This window comes from Emydura macquarii, unplaced genomic scaffold, assembly GCF_026122565.2.
Source record: "Emydura macquarii macquarii isolate MOO-44397 ecotype Brisbane River unplaced genomic scaffold, CSIRO-AGI_Emac_v2 contig_431, whole genome shotgun sequence".
NCBI classification, from domain to species: Eukaryota; Metazoa; Chordata; order Testudines; family Chelidae; genus Emydura; species Emydura macquarii.
Genome location: NW_027130568.1, coordinates 8,863,239 through 8,883,835, shown reverse-complemented (window position 1 = coordinate 8,883,835; position 20,597 = coordinate 8,863,239). Strand labels below are relative to the sequence as shown.

Genomic DNA, 20,597 nt, shown 5'->3' with positions numbered 1-20,597 from the left:
GGAACCACTTGTCCATTGTTATCACATGCTAAACTTGTAAGAAGAGTGCTAGATGACCTCCGAAGGGGGTGGATCGGGTATGCAGCATGAGGCAAGGTAGTTGGCAGCTCTCTAGATGCACTCAGAAATATTGTTTCTGAGAAGACTGAGTACAAGATACTGAAAGCTGTGACAATGAACCTGGAGGATGGGACCGTTGGGTCTTCTGTCATTTGCAAGGAAGCTCATAGGGCCACTGATGGAAGAATTGAAGAGCTCTGAATCGTTGTATCAGTGGCAGGTGGTAGAACTTGTGCTTGGATACTAGTGTGCAGATACCCAGTGATCGCAGAGTGGCTCTGGAGTTCTTGAGGGAGTGGAGAGAATTTTAGGTCTTCTGACTGAAGAGATGAGACTCATTGAAAGGGTAGTTCTCTATGGTGTTCTAGACTTCTCTTGGGAAACCTGATGAATGTGGCCATGACTCCCACCTCACGACGATCTCTGAAGCCATCGTGTGTGAAGAAGTGTCTGCTGCATCCACTGCAACCTGAAGTGTTGGCATTGCGATCAGTTTCCCTTCCTCTAAGAGAGCCTGGAAGCAGGCACTATTTTGCTGGGGAAGCTTGTCTGCAAAGTGTGCCAACTTGTAGGCGGTAAGAAAGTTGTATGTAGTGAACAGAGTCAAGTAATTTGAGATTAGAAATTGAAGGCTGGCAAAGACGATCTTGCGACCCAGAAGGTCCAGTCGCTTGCCCTCTTTCTTTGTCCACTGGACTGCAGCATGGGAGTTATTGCCTGCCTTGCTCCGTTGCCACCTGTATAACGAGGAAATTGGGTGGGAGGGGGGTTAGAACAGAAATTCAGATCCTTTGCAGATACATAGTACCTTTTTCTCCACCCCCTTGGGGTGGGTGCGCAAGTGCTCAAAGTATGCTGGACAGTTCAAGCCAGTTGAAGAATGGCATTGTTGATCAGCAGAGCCACTCTGGTTGGTACTGAGGTGTGCAAGATGTCAAGCAGCTGGTGCTCTTTGTCCTGTACCTCCTCCAGTGGGATATGGATATGCTCAGCCACCCTGCATAATAGGCTCTGGAACTGGTGGTAATCATCCAGGGGTGAGGAGGGAGCCGAAGACACTGCAGCATCTGGGGACGAGGAAGGGAACTGCTCTGTTTTGGCGGTACCAACAGAGTTGGCTAAGTGGTTCTTCCTCCAATACTGATTCCGAATGCCTACTCATTAATGGTCGAAGAAGCGTGATAGGGGACTCTTCCCAAACTGAGCAGAAAGTTTCCAAAGGCAGATACTGGGACCAGGACCCCCAGTATGAGCAAGAAGGTAGATCAGATGATTGCTGTGGAGGGCCCCTAGGGGTGGGGTACCAAGGACTCCTTTGCTGGGAAAAGGGAGGGTACCTATCACTGAGTTGGCAGAACCTTCGGATGGTCATATCAACAGTACGGAGAGATTAGATCTTGCATTCTGTCCGAGTCCTCCGATGCTGAGAAGTTAGAGCCTGGTTTGAACAGTAGTAGTCCTGTCAGAACTGTAAGAGCCATAGGGGAGCAAGCAATAACATGACTGGAAGGAGGTAAGTCCAATGTAGAAGAGCATGCCCCCATAGGTGGTGACTGCACCTGAAGACATGGAGACCTCATGTCCTCCAAGGCAAAGAGTTCATGAGGCTCGGAGGCTGACTCAAGCCTTTCCGGTGTATCTGGCATGCTCCCTGCAGCCGTAACTAGAGTTAGAATGGAGGACTGCCTCGGAACCAAGTGTTCCATGGACTTTGGCAGTGCTCATCCGGAAGGGGTATGTGGCTCAGTAGATGGAACCAGCGGGGTCCAGCATTCTGTGCAAATTCTTGTCATGCTTGTGAGCCTTGAAACACACCGCTTCTCCACAGCTGGAACTTGTGGACAGTGCAGTGTCCTTCTTGGGTCTGGAGGAAGACTTACTGCCATGCTTTTGCACATGCTTTCTTGCCTCATGACTAGAGTCCATTGCACTAGTACCAGCAGAACTGGACTGGGTCTCCAAGATAGGAGGCACACTCCTAGATTGTTCAGGCCAACATACTGGGGGCATTCCCCTGCCTGGATCCAACTGCGGCCTCATGGTGACCTCCATTAGGTGCTTCTTGAGGCAAAGAGCCCATCCTTTCAGGGTACGACTTGGGAAGGAGAGGCAGACACTGCACCTGGATTCAAAGTGGGCTTCTCCCAAGCAGTAAAAGCAGCATTGGTACTCATTGCAGACTGAGAACAAACAAGGGTAGGAGACACTGATCTTGAACCCCGGCATCTTTGGCATAATCCAGTACCCATGTGTGGGTGCTGGAGGGGAGTGGGAGACCGGTAAAACAGCATCCCAAAATCCTTAAAAATCCTAAAAGCTACACAAAATTACTTTAAAAACAACAAAAATATTAACTATATACAAGTATAAAATAGTCTTTTTTTCTGTGTTTTAGGAAGTGCATTACAAAAGACGAGAGAACAACAGAGGCTCTGACTCGGACCATGCAGCAGCTAGACGGAACTGAGGATGTGGTCGGTCTGGCCTCACCTTTTATCACCTCGGACAAAACCATGAAGTGGAGCAAGAGTGCACGCATGGACCAACAGACACTACTACTTTCAATATCTCCAGCTCCGGATGCTTGGTGTACAACCCTCAGTGAAATATAATAGGGACCATCACTTGAAGAAGAACACAAGTAATTTACAAATTAATCCAGAATTTCACTTAACTGTAGTTCAGAAAAAAAAGAATAACATCCCCACCAAACGAAAGCTCTATTGGAAACCTTTATGTACTACTTACCATTGAGGTTATTTTCAAATATAGGGTAGTTTTAAGGCCCATGAACCTCAGCAATGTCCCAAATAGCATATTTTTGCACAATAAAAATGAAAAATAAGGATATCCTTAAGTTGGAAAATACATAAATCAGATACTTATTTGATGTTGCTCTGTAATCACCTTTTACATAATTAAGTTAAGGTTAGGTCATGTAATGGATCTTTGCAACAGACCCTATCCATACACTAGCAGAGAATTAGTTTACAATCCAGAAGAGAGGCTTTTAATTTTAAAGTGCACAGCAATGTCATTTTAATAGCTGATAATCTTACATTTTATGTTCAATAAGAGCTAGCACGTACTCAAAATGTAAACTATGTTTAAACCAAAACCACTATTTTACCATTACCATAGGAAAAAAATAATTTTGGTAACTTTCTGGCAGTTTTGTAGTGTCGGGCAGGAGAAGCCTGTTTTAGGATTAACTTTAAGTCTCTCCTTCCCACACAAAGAACAAGCAACATAAGGAGACTATTAAACTCTAAGCAATGGGAGTTAAAGTATTGCTTGTTACAGAGCCTGAACTAACTGGCACTGAAGCCGTACTGGCATTGCCTGTACTGACCTTCAGTCTGAACTAAAGATGAACAGAAAAAATCCAAACTTGGATGCACAGAATGGCGTACAGAAAATGGAAACCAAAACACACATACACAAGTTCTGTTAAAAATAAGTAAATAAAGTGTTAAAGAAATTCCATAAGCATTTTATTAATATATCAGCAGCATGTGTTTTAGGAAGTTCCTATACACTACAGAAAACTGTAAGATACTGTAGCTATTACTGCACAGAAGTTGTATGTAGTGAACATTACCAGGTAAAAATGGTGACTTTTTCTTTATAACCTTTTTCTCTTTTTTATCCATTTTATCTGGGTTTTCTTGCTCTTTATCTTGTTCTGCATTATTAGAGTCAGCTTGATGATTAGAGAGATTCTGAACATCTGGATTTTGATCCTGGGTTGTAGGAATCTTAGCCTGGCTGCAGTCAGTAGGATGTGCTGAGACTGGAATTGAAGACAGCCCACTGTTTTCCAAGGCTTGCTAAGGTAAAACAAAACTAGAAAGTTAGGAAAAAAATTCCACAAATTCTAAATTTGCTCGGCTCAAAAAACTATATATAGGAGATGTAATACAGTTATGATTAAAGGCATTTAATCAAGTTTCTTACAACTACAAAATTTTAGCTGAATTTCAAAATTTCAAATACTTAGAGCTATCTTTCCTGCATGCACAAAGGTGGTAAGCAGTAATATTTTAGCTAATTACATTATTCAACTGGAACTGGATTTTTCCAGTAATACATGTACTAGCTATCACTCCCCAGAAAACTAATTGAATCTACAAAGCCCAAATAAAAAGATATCCATCTTAAATGTCCATTCAAATTCTTATATTTTTAATCAGTTACTTCTAGTTTAAAAACCAATACCTTAATGGAATACAGTTTTGTTTTTTAAATCTAGTTATGAGAGATTATATGTTAAACTGTACTGAAGAAAATACAGACATATACATCCAATAACTGGAAAAACTAATTTCAAAGCTGAACAGTTTTTTTTGGGTGGCAGAGTTAAGTAGTTAAGATTAATAGAATAAGGGTATGTCTACAATACAAATGCTATTCTGTTGACGTAGTGGTGTCTACACTACAAAGTTAGATCATCTTAATTATATCACTCAGGGCTGTGAAATTTTCTTCTTATAGTTTTTGATCCTATAATTCACTGCACTCACAGAGAACTCCACTGACCTGACAGTATTCTGCACAGGGATAAGAGAACCTTGCAGAACTGAGGCCTGAATATGTTTAAAAAAAAAGGGTTCAGATGAATAGAGTACGTGGGTGGTGCTCAAGAGAAGAGACACACACTTAAATAGCGTGCAACCTTTTCATCTTGAGGACTGAACATATTTTAGAAAGATCAAGGGGCAACGACCAATATTTAAGATGAAGGATTTTTGCCCTGTTCCGTTCCCTTTCTGCCATCTGAGCCCAGGGAACTACAAAGGAAGCATTAAGAGGCAGTTGGAAGAGGTGGGAGCAATGGGATTGAGAGGGAGTTGGAGCAACAGGGTTGATTCAAACACTCCATCTTAAACATCACAGGGTGCAACTCAAGGAACATATTCTCAATTCATAATCAAAGAGAAAATTTCTTAACATGCCAACCCTGAAGGGCCACAATTTAGATCCTTGAGCGTCACAGGTGGTCCCAGGACCACAGAAAAACAAAACAAAAGAAAAAAGGACAATCTCAATTTAAAAAAAATATTTTTTGTCAGTCACTTCTAAGTAGTATTTATTGTATTTCTATCTGATCACATAATAGGGCCAAAGAAATATCTTGCTGCACTCTGCACACTGTATTTCCATTATCCCAATTTTTTCCATTGGACTAAGAAGTCAATTCAAGCATACAACACCTTATTGTTGTAATCATCAAATGTTGATTTCACTGGAAGGATAAGATAATTACAAAGACACTGTTGCATGTAAAGGTGCTTATTATGTAAATATACCCTACCTGCAAAATGTCTCGATTGAGTCCAACTGCAATATTCAGTTGCTGGCCAGGTTGCTGGGGCTGGTTATTTTCCACTGGACCTGGCTCTGACAGCTCAAGGAGCTGCTGGATGACATCTGTTACAGCTTGTTGCCCTTGATGACCTGCAGCTGAAGTTACCTGGTTTTCTGTCTGTTGAAGAAGTGGAGACTGAAAATGTGTGGCCTGAAATATACAGTAGTATATTTGTAAAGGAAAATGAAATAGATACATGTAAAGAAAATTTGACTTACCAGTCTATTTTCTTTATCTGAAATATGTCTGCTAATTGTCCACTGTGGGGATGTCCATTCATGTAAGACTGGGAGTTTACAGAGCTGTCATTCAAGGACTGCTGATTCCACTAAAGGACTGCTCCTCTATTCCCATTCCAGAAGGAGTTCTTCCCAAGCTCTACAGCTGTAAGCTTACAGCTTGAATTAAATTTATGATAAAATATTGGACCTTCGCCAATTCACACAAGTTGGGGACATATTTGGAATTACTGAATTTTGCAAGGGAAATGTAATCACAAAAAGTACTCTGAAAAGCTTTTATTTAAAAAATCAAAAATACTTAAGTATATTAGTAAACGGACTAACATATGTCATATAAATAATGAAGCCTCAGTAATAGAGTTTCACAATTAAACTCCACTGTTAAACCTTTGTGAAATAGAGACTACTGTATATATGTGTGAATTAATAATATAGTCCACAAATTATATAAAATAAACTCTTTATGAAAAAGTGTATCATCAGATTAGTAGACATATTGCTGAGAAAGAAAGTCAACAGTTAAGACAAATTTCCCTTTTCCCCTTGAAACCATGTAACAGAGCTGAAAGGAGGACAGCCAACCCTGATTACTAAAGAAGCCACATTTGGGGAGATCAGGTGATTTCCCTATAAAGATCAGCAGAAAGCTGTAAGGAGGGGGGAATGCTCAGGGATCAGAGTCTACTGGGCATGAGCAGGCTCCAGTAGAAAGTCCTGGAAGTTAGGACTGAGTGTCCAGCTGCATAGGGCCTAGGAATGGTCTGTCAAAGTAGGGGAGGCCTGGGAAGAGGAAGTGAAACCTTCATTTTGTATGGACTTTGTTTTGGGATCTTGAGTTTTCTTTCAAGTTTATTTTAGCTTAATATATCCAGTCCCCAAGGAGGGGTATTTTTGACCAAGAAAAAACCTGGTGATGTTTTATTTCAACAGTTCAAGAGGGAAGACTGAGGCAGGCTGCCCTGTATTACAAACCGCCTTCACCCATCCTCCATTGTAGAAAAATGGCCAACAAAGGTCTCTGGTCTCTTCTCTGCCACTTTTGTCAACAACTTTTATTGTATTGTATTTATTGCCTAGAATAAGTTACCACTTCTAATATAATTACTTCATACTTAAAGTGCTTTATAGATTTCCAGTTTCCCAGTCATCTACTTTAACCATCTACTTTTATCTCCTCCTGTTGACAGATGGTGCTCTTCCAATTATCTGGCACTTTGGTATTCAGCAGAACCTAACAGTTACTTTACTTAGCTCTCGGTTTTACAATGTCTCAGTCGCTATAGTTAAGCCATTATATTTACTGTCAGCAAGCTATCTGCAGTTTTTTTGTTTGTTTGTTTTTAAGAGAGTACCTCGGGATACCTTCCACAAAGAAAAATAATATAGATATGATCTGAAAGATAATTTTATAAACTTAGCATTACTGGAGATCAATTCTTTAGCTCTTTCCCGAGATATTTTGGTCTAAGTGAACAACATGCCCAGGGTACTGATTGCTTTCTTCTTAAAAGCCTCGCTCACTTTATATGCCATGTCCCTTGGAAAATCTCCTTCAATAAGGATTACAAGGTTGTTGATTTTTTTTTAAACTAGTGATATAACGGCAGCATTCTTCAGAATAGCAGAATTTATCTTTTTGATTTTGTTTTAATCATCTTCAATCTTCTGTCTTTATATAAGAAAGTTCATTCACCTTGTAAATCCTGTTGCAGCCCAGAAAGCAATGAGGAATAAAACTCTCTCTCTGAACTATATAGGTAATGCCTCCTTCAGTCTCTTCACTTCTTTGATTCAATCTTTTACTCCTAAAATTTAAATAACTCTCAAACAGAATGACAAAGTACAATACTAGAAATAATTTTTGTTCTCGTCTAAAAATAAAATTTCCACACCCATCTTGGCTATCTCCCTCTTTCTTTTATTCTTCATCCTTAGATAAAAGGATGAAGAAGAAACACAAGGACTCATTCTTCAACTATATTTTATTTTATTTTTCCTTTTTGGAACCTGAAATAAAACAATCAGGGTGGTTAGCCTTATTCTTTCCTCTTAAACCCCAACAGATTGTCAAGGCCTCAACTCTTTTTCCCTCACAGCAGATTCAGTCCTGTGAATATACCAGTGGTTTTCATTTGCAGACCCCTAAATATTTTCAAATGGAGGTGCGGACCCCTCTGGAAATCTTAAGACAGTCTGCGGAACCCCTGGAGTTCATGGACCACAGGCTGAAAGTCACTGCAATATACTCTTATTCAGAGAACTCTTCCTCTGTTATTCCCTTAACTGTAAAAGTGATACCACAACATATATTTGCTGGCCATGCAATTCTGTTCCTGGGCATAATAGGACTAATATTCACTTCTCCTCATGAAACAAAAAGCCACCTTATCGCTTCAGGGTGCACTATGCACGTAGCATCCTGTCTGCATACTATCAGAGTGGTTTTAGGATGAATTTCACTTAGTCTTTCATTGTAATTTTGTTTTCCATTTTGAAAAGTGTTTCCTCCTTGGCTCTTTCCATAGCTGAAACACTCTCTTGCAGACCTGATGGGATAAAGCTCTTGCCTTCACATTTTATCATGATTCCAACTGAACGGGGAAAAAAAATCGTTTCACCCTGCAGTTCACCCTCCTTGGATAGGATAAATAGACCCGAATCAACATTAAAAAAGTGAGCTGACATTCACAAGAACAGATACTTGTCGCACTGTACATATATAAGAAAATAACATTTGGGGCATTTTGTTATTTTCCACCAGTGTTTATCTTTGTTCATCATGTTGAGGACCAAGATGGCAAGATCTCTGCTCAGACCTCCATTTGCCAAAAACTCTGTCTAAACAGATTATTAACAATACATAGGCTCTTAATTTTTTACTTACTGCTGTCTAACAGCAGAAAACAATTTTATAATATATAGAGAACTGGTGCAACAACTCTTTGCAGAAATAGTACTTTCCGGGAGTAGAATTCAGCAGAGGTCCTTAGAGGAGCAAGTAGTCCTAGACTGACAGCTCTATAAGCTGCCCCATTCTCCAGCAAGAGGAGGACAACCCTTCATTGAATGGCTGGCTGAACATAATATTGAAGGGGAGAAAACACAATTCGAGAACACTGCCATACATATTTAGCCAGCATGTGTATACGTGTACCTACACATCAGACTAGATATTACGTATATTTGTATATGTTCACACATCATAGTGTTTCAGTTAAACTACAGAAAAGTTTCAGTTACCATTTCCGTAATGTTCTCCCATTATATTTATAAAAGTGCCAAAGATTTCCTTCCAGAATGAAACTTGAAATGCTTATGAAATATTCAACTTAAAATACAGCACCAAGAACAAAATATTTTATTACGGTTTCATAATAAAAATGTCAGCAGACCATTCCTTTTGAGAATAAGAAAGCATGTTATCATTTAGGTGGGGGTTTTTTTTGTTTTGTTTTTGCTTTTATTCTTTCCTAGCATAAAAAGAGGAAAGAAAAACTATATTTGTCAACAAGGGCTTTAAAAAAAGGTACATTTTAGTAAAAGTAAAATATTTACAAAAGTTTTCATAAGTGCCTATGTGACTTAAGAACCTAAGAGACTTAAGGCCCGATTTTGAGAGCTGCAGCCCACTGACTTCAATTTGAGTTGTAGGCAATTATAACATATAAAAATCACCAATCAGGCACTTTTGAAAATATTACCAAGAACAAATGTATATAGCAGAGGCAATGCTAATTAGGTGACTATCTGGCTGAAACACCTGCCCTCATCAACCGTGGAGGATGAAGTCCTGAGAAAAAAAGTACAGTAGATTAAAGTTTCCCCCTCAATCTCTACCACTCTGTCTTTGCTAGCCACCTGCTTACTGCTGATTCTGCTCTGGTTGCAGAGTTACTAAATGGCTGATTCTTCTCCCTGTACACCTGCTTCTTTCTGGAGCCCGTACTCAACACCTCTGTCATAATGAGGAAGCAGCAAAGGCTAGAAGCAGTGTAAATTCAGACTGCCAGGGTGCTTAATGACTGCCTATCACCAGCTGCATAAGAAATGGATTTTCCTATCTTAATGATCTGAGGTGAAAATGGGTGACCAGTTTTGCCCTGAGTGTTGTTTGAAAGCTTTTCAATACAGTCTGGCACATACATACATGACAACTGCGTCTTACTCATACCAAGCCCTTCTCTTTCCTAAGCACCGAACTGGCATGCAAAATATATAAGGAAAGACACCTGCAAACCTACCAAACTAAGTATACTATATTCCAAGGAGTCTAGGTAAAGTAACCTTCATAAGGAAGTATTTAAGTCCTAATTTTATTTCTTCTCTGAAACAATACTCTTCTCCTCTCAAATAATCTACTTATTCTTTATTATTTATAACTTCCCCCACTTTGCAGGAAACAAAACTAGCTGAGCTCGTAGAGAATGATGCACAAAATAAGGTAAAATCTGACAAAGAAAGTAATATATTTTAAAAAGACAACTGCCTTTAATGAAAGTCTGGGTTTTTCTTAATTATGATTAAATATACATATTTTAAAAAGCATTTAAAAAAACACTTCCATTTTGATATGACAAACATTAGTAAATTTTTCAGATTAGTTCACACCATTTTGGCTCAAGATTAAACTATTAGGTCCTGGGGTGAGTCTGTGCTGCACCTTAGAATTTACAGCCCAAGAGGAAGGTAGGCAGACTATTAGTAGAGTTAGGCCACCTTCACATCTTTCCCAAACCTGTGCTACTTTTGTGGCCCATGGCATAATGAAGACAGCCCTGGAGGCCTATCTAAATTTCAGCAGCCTGTCCGCAACTGCCTATGGGCCGCAGCACAGCCCGGAATCTTTGCTGCACTGCATGTTATGGCTCTACCCATGACACTTGCCTTCTGCCATCAGCCCTTATGTTGCAGTTTGCTAGAGAGTCCTGGGAAGGCAGCCTTGCAGTTGCCTTCCACAGTTCCTGCATTGCACAAGTCTTCCCTAGTGCATACAGTGTTTTTAAAGCCCTTTTAATGTGCTAGTCTTCTTACCTGCCATACAGGGGCTGGAATGGCATGTTTTCTGAGAGATTTTGCATGGAGTTGTGTATACAGTTATCAGGAAATGCATATGAATCAGGTCTTGGTACATGCAAACAACCCGTTATACTCCTAATTAACCATTTGCATGCACTAACTGATTTGCATTCACAAATTGGGCACAGCATTATAAAGAGCTCTTTAATCAAAAATCAACCCGTCTTCCAGAAAACAACTGTGGTGTTTGTTAATAAATAATATTAATAAATGCTTGCAAAGCTCTGAAAGCTGCAGTTTCCTTTTAAGTTGCCTGCCATCTCAGTATTGATACAAATAAATTAAGAAAAACTTTATACTTACATTCTTCCATTTATTATCAACAGGTTGCAACAGGTTAGACGGAGATGTTAGAGGCTGGGACACAGAATCCTATGAACAAAAGAATGGCAAAGACCGTAAGCTACTGTACTAAATGGGAAAAAGACATAACTTAAGTGTAAAACTGTTACAGATTGGCTTTCGGTAACATCAAGACCAGAGATAGAGTAAAGGAGACACTTTAAAGGTTGGATATAGTTTTAAAAGAGATTTCCAGGGTTCTCTTCATAATGCATCTACATTTAATGCAACTTACAGTAACCAGTAACTAGGCTATAAGCACTGAAGCAGCACAAGATATCAAACAGATAACAGTAAATTTAAACCTTAAATAGTCTAGATAACAAAATGCTATAATTGCATTAGCCAAGAAGACAGTCTCATGGTGGTGCAACATTCCAGAAGAGCTCTGCTTGATTCTTGGAACAAGTACATTAAGGAGGATATTATTAGCATTCTTCACTGTGTTCAGTTGTAGAGGTTAAACACAAACTTCACTATTGATAAAATGTTATATTTGAGACCAGTCTCCTAAGTAGCTCTACAAATTGCTTCCAGAAGGGACTTCGATTAGAGAAGGGAATACTGATTTCCATAGCAGACAAAGCTTTCCTCTGAATGAGCAAAGCAAGCATCTACAGTTTTCTGAGACTGTGGCAGTTCACAAAACCATGTAAGATTTAATCTGGATGCAACTACCCCCATCCAGCAAAAATAATCACTCTAAAAGCTTTAGGGACAGCCTCTGATTTTACATTATCTTTTATTTGCTGATCCTCATCTATTTCTGACATTTAAACATATTTGAGAGTTAAAATTCACAATTCTAATATTCTCCTATCTTATGAAATGGGTAGGCAGTCCATCTTAAATTTTCATTGTTATATTAAGTTTCTAGGCAACTATTACTTTTTTCCTACTGTACCTAGAAAAAAATTCTACTTGTATGTCCAGTACGTCTCCTAAATGCAAGCCGAGTAATAAGGGCGAGGCAATCTCAGAAGTTTATGGAAACAATTCTGGGCTGCCAAGTGGTAGAGAGGTCACTTACTATAATACAAGTTGTCTGAAAAACCCATGGTAGCAAGTCTTCAGTTTTCACAGCTACTGCTAAGGTTACACTTGAGAATACTTTTCTAGCAATACAAGATTTAGAAGCCAAATGTATTTCCTCTGTTTATGGGTGAGCTTGGAGGGAATTGCATAATTCCAGGATCATTTGGAACCTGGCCTGAGGAAAGTATGCTATTGTTGAAGCTGAATCTAGCAATGCTTCGATAAACTCGATTCTCTACATCAGAAAAGGAACTGTATAATTCGGTCCCAGCTGGTCAAATAGAATCTGAATTGCTCTGATGCCTTCCTTCTTCCTGTTGTCTGGAATGACACCAAGCCAGTCATCCAGGTAGGGGAATACCTGAATAGCAATTCTGAGGAGAAGGACAGCTACTCCAGCCATGCATTTGATAAACATTCTGGGAGCTGATGACAGACCAAAGTGGAGGAGGGTAAATCTGAGAAACCTCCTCTGGTTGTGATGAATGGCAGCATAGAATTAGGCATCTGGAGGATCAAGAGCAGCATACTGGGCGATGGGATGGAGGAAGACAAGGATATCATAAAACAAATAAGAAAGATAGTTTTGTAAGTTTTGTAGGTCTAAGATGAGCCTGAGCCAGCCTCTCCCCCACCACACACACACTGATTTCTGTGTGAGGAAATGCCTCAAAAATCTCTTCCCCAATACAGTAGGGTCAGTTCCACTACAGAACTTCTTGAAGGACCACTAACATGAGAATGACCCTGGTGAGGGACAGTGAAAAAGAAAGGTAGGAGGTACAGCAAAGAACTAGAACATGTAGCCCAATTCCATGGTGCTTAGAACCCCTTTATTGGTAGTGATGGCTTTCCAGGCACACAGGAAATGAGACAGTGTTTCCAAATGGAGGTGAAGAAAAAAAGAAGATCCTTGATAATTATTATGTTGCTGTCGACTGAGAATTGCTTTGACATAGCAGGGTGCTGCTCCAAGGTAGTGGTAGCTGATGCAGAGAGAGATCTGTACATTTGAGACTCGTGCTTCCTTCTAGGCAAGTCCAGCTGTCTTTGAGGGTTAACAGGGTTTCCTCTGCAGCTGCTATTGATGGAACTGATTCCTGGGTGCTGGAGAGGGGTGCAGGGAGTCACTCTAGAACTTGTGAAGGTCTGTAACACCTCCTCCCCCCCTTCCCCAGAAAACACTGAGAAACCCTTGAAGGGTAAATCCTCAATAATTTGTTGTATCTCCACAGATATGCCCAAATGTTACATCCACAAGAAACAGCGCATGGTAACTGACATCACCACCACCCTCACTACCAAACTCCCTGCATCTAGAGCAGCCTGGAGTGATGTTCAAGCTACTAGACAACCCTCAGTCAGCATAGCCTGGAGTTCTTCTCTGGCATCATCAGGAACCTTATCTACAAACTTGGACAAGGCATATACGTTTCAATAATCATACCTTGCCAGCCAAGACTGATTGGCTATGTGGACAGGAGATCCTTCTTGAGAGGAAGATGGGGAGGTGTTGCCACAGAGAAGTGAAGGAGGATTCAGTAACACACCCATCTCAGCCATGACACTGCTGTGAGAATAACCTCCGCCCTTTTCTGTTTCAGTTTGAGCAAGGTCTTGAGAATTAGAGGTAGGAGCAGATAAGCATACAGCAGGACACGAGGCCATGGCGTTATCAAAGCATCTCCCAACAAACTGTGACCACGTTCTCCCTGGAAGCAGAAAAGATGACATTTCATATTGGCTGGGGTAGCAAAAATGTCTGCTGCTGAGACCCCAGGTTTGGCAGATGCTGTGGAAGACAGAATCGTTGAGCTCCCATTCATAGTCCTGATGGGAGATCCTGCTCAGGGAGACTCCAGTCATGTTCTGGATGTCTGGTAGATAAATCGCTGAAATTTATATCTCATGGAAAATGAACCAGTTCCACAGTATTAGCAATTCTATGCATAACAACTGGGATCTTGATCCACCTTGTCAGTTTATAGAATACATTGCCGCTGTGTTGTCTGGCATTAATCTGAGAGGGGCCCTGAATGTCATGAAGAAAGCATTGACAAGCATATCAGACTTGACCTCATTTCTAAGATAGTGATATGAAACATGATCTTTTTGTGGAGCACCTGCCCTGAGCTGCAGCCCCTTGGAGGTGGGCCCCCACCCAAAAGAGGCATCCGTCATGAGGATTTTTAAGAGTGGAGAGTGAGAGGAAGGGTGTGAAAAAGGGGTTCCCTTGCAGAACTTTCAGTGCATCCTTCACCACCTGAGAGAGAGAGAGAGTCCAGAATTTTTGAAGGTACTGTTATGTGTTTGGAGAGACTGTGCCTGTCTGGGATACATGCTGTCCCTCAGCCACATCTGGAACCACCTTAGATGCACTCTCCCGTGCAGTGTGACAAATGTGGAGGCAGACATGTAACTTAGGAGTTGTAGGCACATCCATGCAGTTGTTTGCAGGCTGTGCTGTAGTGTAGAGATTAAGCTGGTCATAGTGGAGAATCTCTCCTTGGACAGGTAGGCTCTAGCACTTAGAGAATCTAAATAACTCCAATGAAGTCTATCTTCTGTACTTCTTACAAAAGAAACTCTAATTCTTGGATTCAGACTCCTTCCCTGCATCTAATCATAGAAGACAGGCTGGTTATTAAAACATTAGAACATTTATTGAGGGGAAACTAACAGTAAGGAAAAGAGTTGCTCAGGGTTAACAACAGTGGTAAGATTAAACCCAGATCCCATACCAAAACATAAACCAGGGATTAGGGACAAGAGCTGTGCATCACCATTGGGCCTTCTCCCCTGCATGGGGTTGCTGGCTACAACCAGTCCAGCAAGGATGGATCAGGATCAGGTAAGGACCTCGGAACACGGAGGACAACAGCGATGGAAGGTAAGTGGATCAGTCAGGACCGGTGAACGATGGAAGGCAGGTGGCAACTAACAGCAGTACACTTTGGGCGGGCGAGTCTTCTTCAAGTGACCGGAGGAGGCACAGCCCTGAACAGAGGATTGTCCAAGTGATTTATCAGCTCAAAAGTGATTTCAGCAAGTGATTTCAGCTTAGCTTGAGTGCTCCTCCGCTTTCTCTCTCTCTCTCTCCTCTTCTTCAGCTCCGCTCCTTTCATCGATCCATGAAGACTGCGCTGATTGCTGGCTTTCTTCTGCCTTATATACAGTTCTGTCTTTAGGCAGATTCTCATGTATCAATTTAGCTTTCCTGCTCCCAGCCCAAAAAGGCAGGAAAAACGCCCAAGCGGAAGGGGCACCAAGATGGAGCTGTTGGCATTCTGCCAAACAAAATGGCATTTGCTCCCTCAAAAACCTTTTTAAAACTTTACAATTCAACATACTGGTGTCAATGAAGACTTCTTCAGATTGATACAAAGATCCAGGGACTGAAGTAAGGCTAATATCTTGGAGGTTCCAGAATGAACTTCTAGACCTGGCCAACCCTTCAGGAGCCAGCAGTTCAAATATGGGAAGACTGCGATGCCCCACTGACATAGGTGAGCAGCTACCACTTTGAGGGCCTTTGTAAAGACCCTTGCAGTCATGAAGAGCCCGAAGGAGAGGACTCAGTGCTAATGATTTGGGTCTTTTACAAAAGATACCAAATGCTTGTGGGAGAGATAGATAGCTACGTGGAAATAGGCATCCTGAAGGTCACAGGCAACAAACCAGTCTTCCACATCCAGCGATAGAATTATGGTGACTAGCATCACCATCCTGAAGTGACTTAAAAGGACCACACAAGGAGAGAAGACAGGAGTCAACAAAATGTTTCTTTTCACATTAATTATCGCTAGCTAATGGGGATAGCTAGCCAGCTGTTTTCACTTAAATGCACAATCCAGAGTCCAATAATTCTGCTGTGGAGGTTTCAGTTTCAAGTTGTAAAATGTTAGCCATCCTCCCAAAAAAATATTGCAAGAAGTTGACATTGCAACCAAACCAATATTCTTTTCCAGGGAAGCAGCATTCATTGTGCGCCCAACTGGATAGTCCTCTGTGTCTTGGGGACCTCAGCATCCCTTATATCAATATACTGGATACTGAGTGTAGGTGGTGTTGGGTCTTGGTGCGGAGAGACAAAGGTTTAGGCTGGTGCAAGCTAAGATGGAAGCTGATGGTGGAACTCCTAAAGTCTGAGGATCTGTTGTAATACAATTGGACTTCACTACTTTGGTTGGAACCTGAACAGACTCTCAGATATAAGGTCACATTTGTAACCACACAGAAACCTGCATCAAGTCCTTCGAGGAGTCCAATATCTGAGAAGGCCTACAGAAGAGATTGAAAGGTCCCATGTCTTGGTGCAGAGAATGGTTCAGGGAATCTCAAAGCCCACTCCTGCAAAGGGGAGAACCTCCTTGGTGGGCTAGGACGAGGATCAGAGCTGGACAACAAGGCATGTAGCGGCCAGAATCAGCATTGCAGCCTGATGCTTATGCACAATGACAGGATGGGGCCCAAAGGATTCCCAGAAGGCTAAGTATGCTGATCTAGGGCCAATAACAGAAGGAAATGAACTGGAGAGACCAGCGCACAGTGCTCCTGAATCAGACCAGGTGAGGAAGTGTGGTGGTACTCCTTTTTCTTCTTCAAGGCTCCTCAGAGTCAAAGTACTTGCAGTTTTTCTTCCATTTGGAAGGAGGTCCTTCAGCAATCTCAGCCACAGTTGAGGAGACTATACCAAAACCCAAAAAGAGACTTTGGTCCAGAATAGCCAGGGAAGTCCCCTTGGCAGTAACTCCAGGGTCTGGGACAGGACTAGGTCCCATATATTAATCACTGGAGTAAAGGCAATCACAGGCATTGGGGTTGGCTTAGACACAGGGACCTTGTCAGATGCCAGTCATGTTGAGTAGCAGAGGTCTTGCTCTTGGGTCAAAAAGACCCAGTGTTTGAGCCCTAGATAAGTAGCTGGCACCAATAAACTGCCTCTTAGACACAGAAGTGGGCCATTCGAGACATTACGGAGAATTCAGACCCAAGGGCAGTTTTCCCACCTTCAGCTCTTTGAAGGCCAAGTGGCCTGAAACCTTAATTGCTGTTTCTGGTGACTATTGGGCAGAAAAACCCTACCCACTGTACATGGGAGCACATGCTGCCCAGGCATACCAGGCACCAGATGCGTACATCCAACTCTAGAGTAGATGCTGAGCATGACATGCCCTTAAAAAAACAAACAAAAACAAAACAAAACAAAAAAAACCTATTTCGGGTCCCAATGCCAGAAGATTCCCAAGTGCTGTGAGGGAATAAGGAGATTTACTCCTTTCTTCCTTCTAATTAACTCATACTAAACTATTCTACACTAACTGCATACACTAAAAACTGAGAAAAATATATACATGGAATTGGTCCTAAAAATTAGGAGTAGCTCCTAGACATGAATGAGATCACTTCTGCTATCTGTGATGGCACAGAAGGAACTGGGACAATTGGGAAGGGTTTGCATTTCTATACACAGACTAGGACATTTGATGCAAGACACCTCATGAGGGCACTCATGCACTACTCAATGAAAACAGTTTTCAAAAAGCTGCATATGCTCACTTTCAGGAGGTTCAATTCTACAAGTGGGAATGCATTTGAAGAAGAGATGTTATCTGCTGATGCAGCAGCAAATGTCAGCAATAACAATCATAGGGAGAGGCTCTCAGAAAATGCAGTTAAGCAGAACGTATCAAATATGAAAAATGATATTTGAAAGAAAGTCTTATTCAGTTGTTTTCAGTGTTTGTCATAATCACAGAAACGTAGGATTGGAAGAGACAGTAAAAGGTCATGTTGTCCATTCCCCATGTTCAGATAGGACAAAATATACCTAGACCATCTTTGGCAAGTGTTTGTATAAGCTGTTCCTAAAACCATCCAATGATGAGGATTCCATAACCGCCCTTGATAACCTATTCCAGTATTTAACTACCCTTCTAGTTAGAAAATTTTTCTTAATATCTAACCTTTAAATCTTCCTTGCTACAGACTAAGCTGATTACATCTTGTTCTCTCTTCAGTAGACATGGAGACCAACTGACCATCAGCCCTTTTGTTAATGCCTTTAACATATTTGAAGCCTGTTATGAGGTTCCCCCCTTACTCTTCTTTTCTCAAGACTAAAACATATCTGGGGTTTTTTTTTAAAGCTTTTCCTCCTTTCATCATTTTTGTTGCTCTCCTCTGGATTCTCTCCATAAGTCCACATTTGTGCTGAAGTGTGGTGCCCAAAATTGGACACAATATTCCAGCTGCAGCTTCAATAGTATCAAGTAGAGTGAGACAACTACCTTCCCATGTCTTGTAGTTATGAAAAAGGCCAATATTCTATGAGTTAATACATCCTAGAATATAAGCTGTTATCATAACTACATCACATTGTTGGCTCTTATTCAGTTTGTGTTCCACTATAACCCCATGATCTTTTTCAGCAGTATTACTGCCTAGCTAGTTATTTCCCATTTTTTATTTGTTCATTTTATTTCTCCTTCTGAAGTGTAATACTTTGCACTCTTCTTTATTGCTTTTCATCTTACTGATTTCAGACCAAATGCTCTAATTGTCAAGATTCTTCAGAATTGTAATCCTGTCCTCCAAAATGCTTGCAACCCTCTCTCAGGTTGGTGTAATCCACAAATTTTATAAGCATACTCTCCACTTCCTCATCCAAGTCATTAATGAAACTCTTAAATACTACCAGACCAGGACAGATCGCTGCAGACCCCACTAGACGCACCCTCCCCATTTGAAAGCAAACCATTGATAACTACTTTTTGAGCCATAACTGATATCGGTCATAAGAGGAGAACATGAAGGGCTTGATTTGCAAAAGTGCTGCCCAACCAGAACTCCAACCGAAGTTAATGAAACTCAGCAAACTTGGAAAACAGGCCTGGAAGTTATTAGACCAGGGGAGCAAAAGAGGGGATGCAAAAAAGTAGAGCTGTTTTCCCCTATGAAATAAAAGGGAGTTTATTTAGTAAGGCATCTTCAGTACTTGTATAAAACTATGCTCCACCATTCATTTTTAATAGCACATTTTCCTATTGCATGCACCAACTCTTCATAAACCTGAATTTTCTCATATTATTCTGTACAAACATAGCCAGTTCTTTTAAGACCTCCAAAAGAATTACATAAGAAATATGTTAATAAGAGTTAACACACCATTGAAGGAGAATCATATCTATTAAAAAATTTAATAAAATTGGATATTTTCAAGTCACCAGCTTGGCATAGGAAGTAAGTTAGGTTTACCGTTGTAACATGAGATGCTTCTGTAGTAGAGCTTGCTGAGTTCTGTGGACCACCCATATGCATCTTGCTGATGTGAGTATTTAAGCTGCCTAAGCTTTTGAAAACACAGCTACATTCTGTACAGTTATAGGTAGGGCCATTCTTCACCTTAAGGAATAAAGAAAATAGTATGTTTTTTTCTCCATATTTCCCAGTTGTAATCTCTTTTCTTATGAATAATTACAATAAACATATTACAGACTTAGATCTTTTAAAAGAAAGTTGTTTATATCTTCATGGCTATTTACCTCCAGCTAACAGAGCAATTCAGTATCACTCTCTGGCCAAAAGCCATCATCATTCACTGACATGACCATCATCTGTTACCATCACCTGCCCTTTTTGGGACCTTCAGGGGTGTGTCTTCACAGCAAAGAAAAACCCATGGCTGGCACATACCAAGTGACCTGGGCTCACGGGTTGAGGCTGCAGGGCTGTTTTATTTCTGTGTAGGCCTTGGGTTTGGGCTGGAGCCCGAGCTCTGGGACCCTCCCACCCCACAGGGTTCTAGAGCTTGGGCTCCAGCTGGAGCCTGGAAGTCTAAAAGTAACAAAACAGCCTCACAGCCCAAGCCCTTCAAGCCCCAGTCAGTTCGCATGGCCAGGTGTGAGTTTTTCTTTGCTGTGTAGACATACCCTCAGAATAAATGAATATGGAAAAGAAAAATCCCTGTGGGCAGTGGTTTCTCAGCGTTTTCCATCCCCATCTCATCCTTGCATTAAAGCATTATTTTATAGAAACAAAAATCTAATAGGCAGTTTACAAATAAGGACAAATTCCTAACTGAAGAAGATAATCCAAATAATGTATAGATGAAAGATTGGAAACAGAAAGCAAAAGAAAGTAAGTGAATTAGTGGTGATGCTTAGAGAAAGCATCTTGTTCATTCACTTTTTTGTATTAGGTTTTGTTCTGGTATTTTTCTATTAGGTTTTTTTTTTTTATTAGATTTACACATTGGGGCAAGTTTCTCTGTAGATCTTTTGCAAACAGTGTGTTTCTGAAGAAATGGAAGATGAAGGCATTGTGCACTTGGTTAGAGACAGATAGGGCTGCAGGGAAGAAAGCACAGAGACTAAAATGTAACACATGAAGATGTCGGCAAGAAAATTTAATCGCGTGGCTTGAACAGAGGAAGAACACACAAGATCAGAAAGATAGGCAACAGTTTGCAAAGG

The 20,597-nt window shown here is 40.9% G+C and overlaps 1 protein-coding gene across 5 annotated transcripts in view; it reads right to left on the bottom strand.

The window, feature by feature from the left end:
• ZNF236 (zinc finger protein 236) overlaps positions 1 to 20,597 on the bottom strand; it is a 200,647-nt gene that overhangs the window by 131,263 nt on the left and 48,787 nt on the right. For 4 of the 5 annotated variants that reach the window (XR_010917905.1, XM_067537519.1, XM_067537520.1 and 1 more), the window contains 4 exons: positions 19,381 to 19,527; positions 11,050 to 11,118; positions 5,375 to 5,578; positions 3,662 to 3,890 (listed from right to left, as the gene is read on the bottom strand). Coding sequence is in view for 4 of the 5 variants with exons in the window: in XM_067537519.1 (XP_067393620.1) it covers positions 3,662 to 3,890; positions 5,375 to 5,578; positions 11,050 to 11,118; positions 19,381 to 19,527 (649 nt within the window). In the remaining variant the exon portion in view is untranslated. The remainder of the gene's footprint in view (positions 1 to 3,661; positions 3,891 to 5,374; positions 5,579 to 11,049; positions 11,119 to 19,380; positions 19,528 to 20,597) is intronic. The other variant, XM_067537521.1, reaches the window with a different exon arrangement.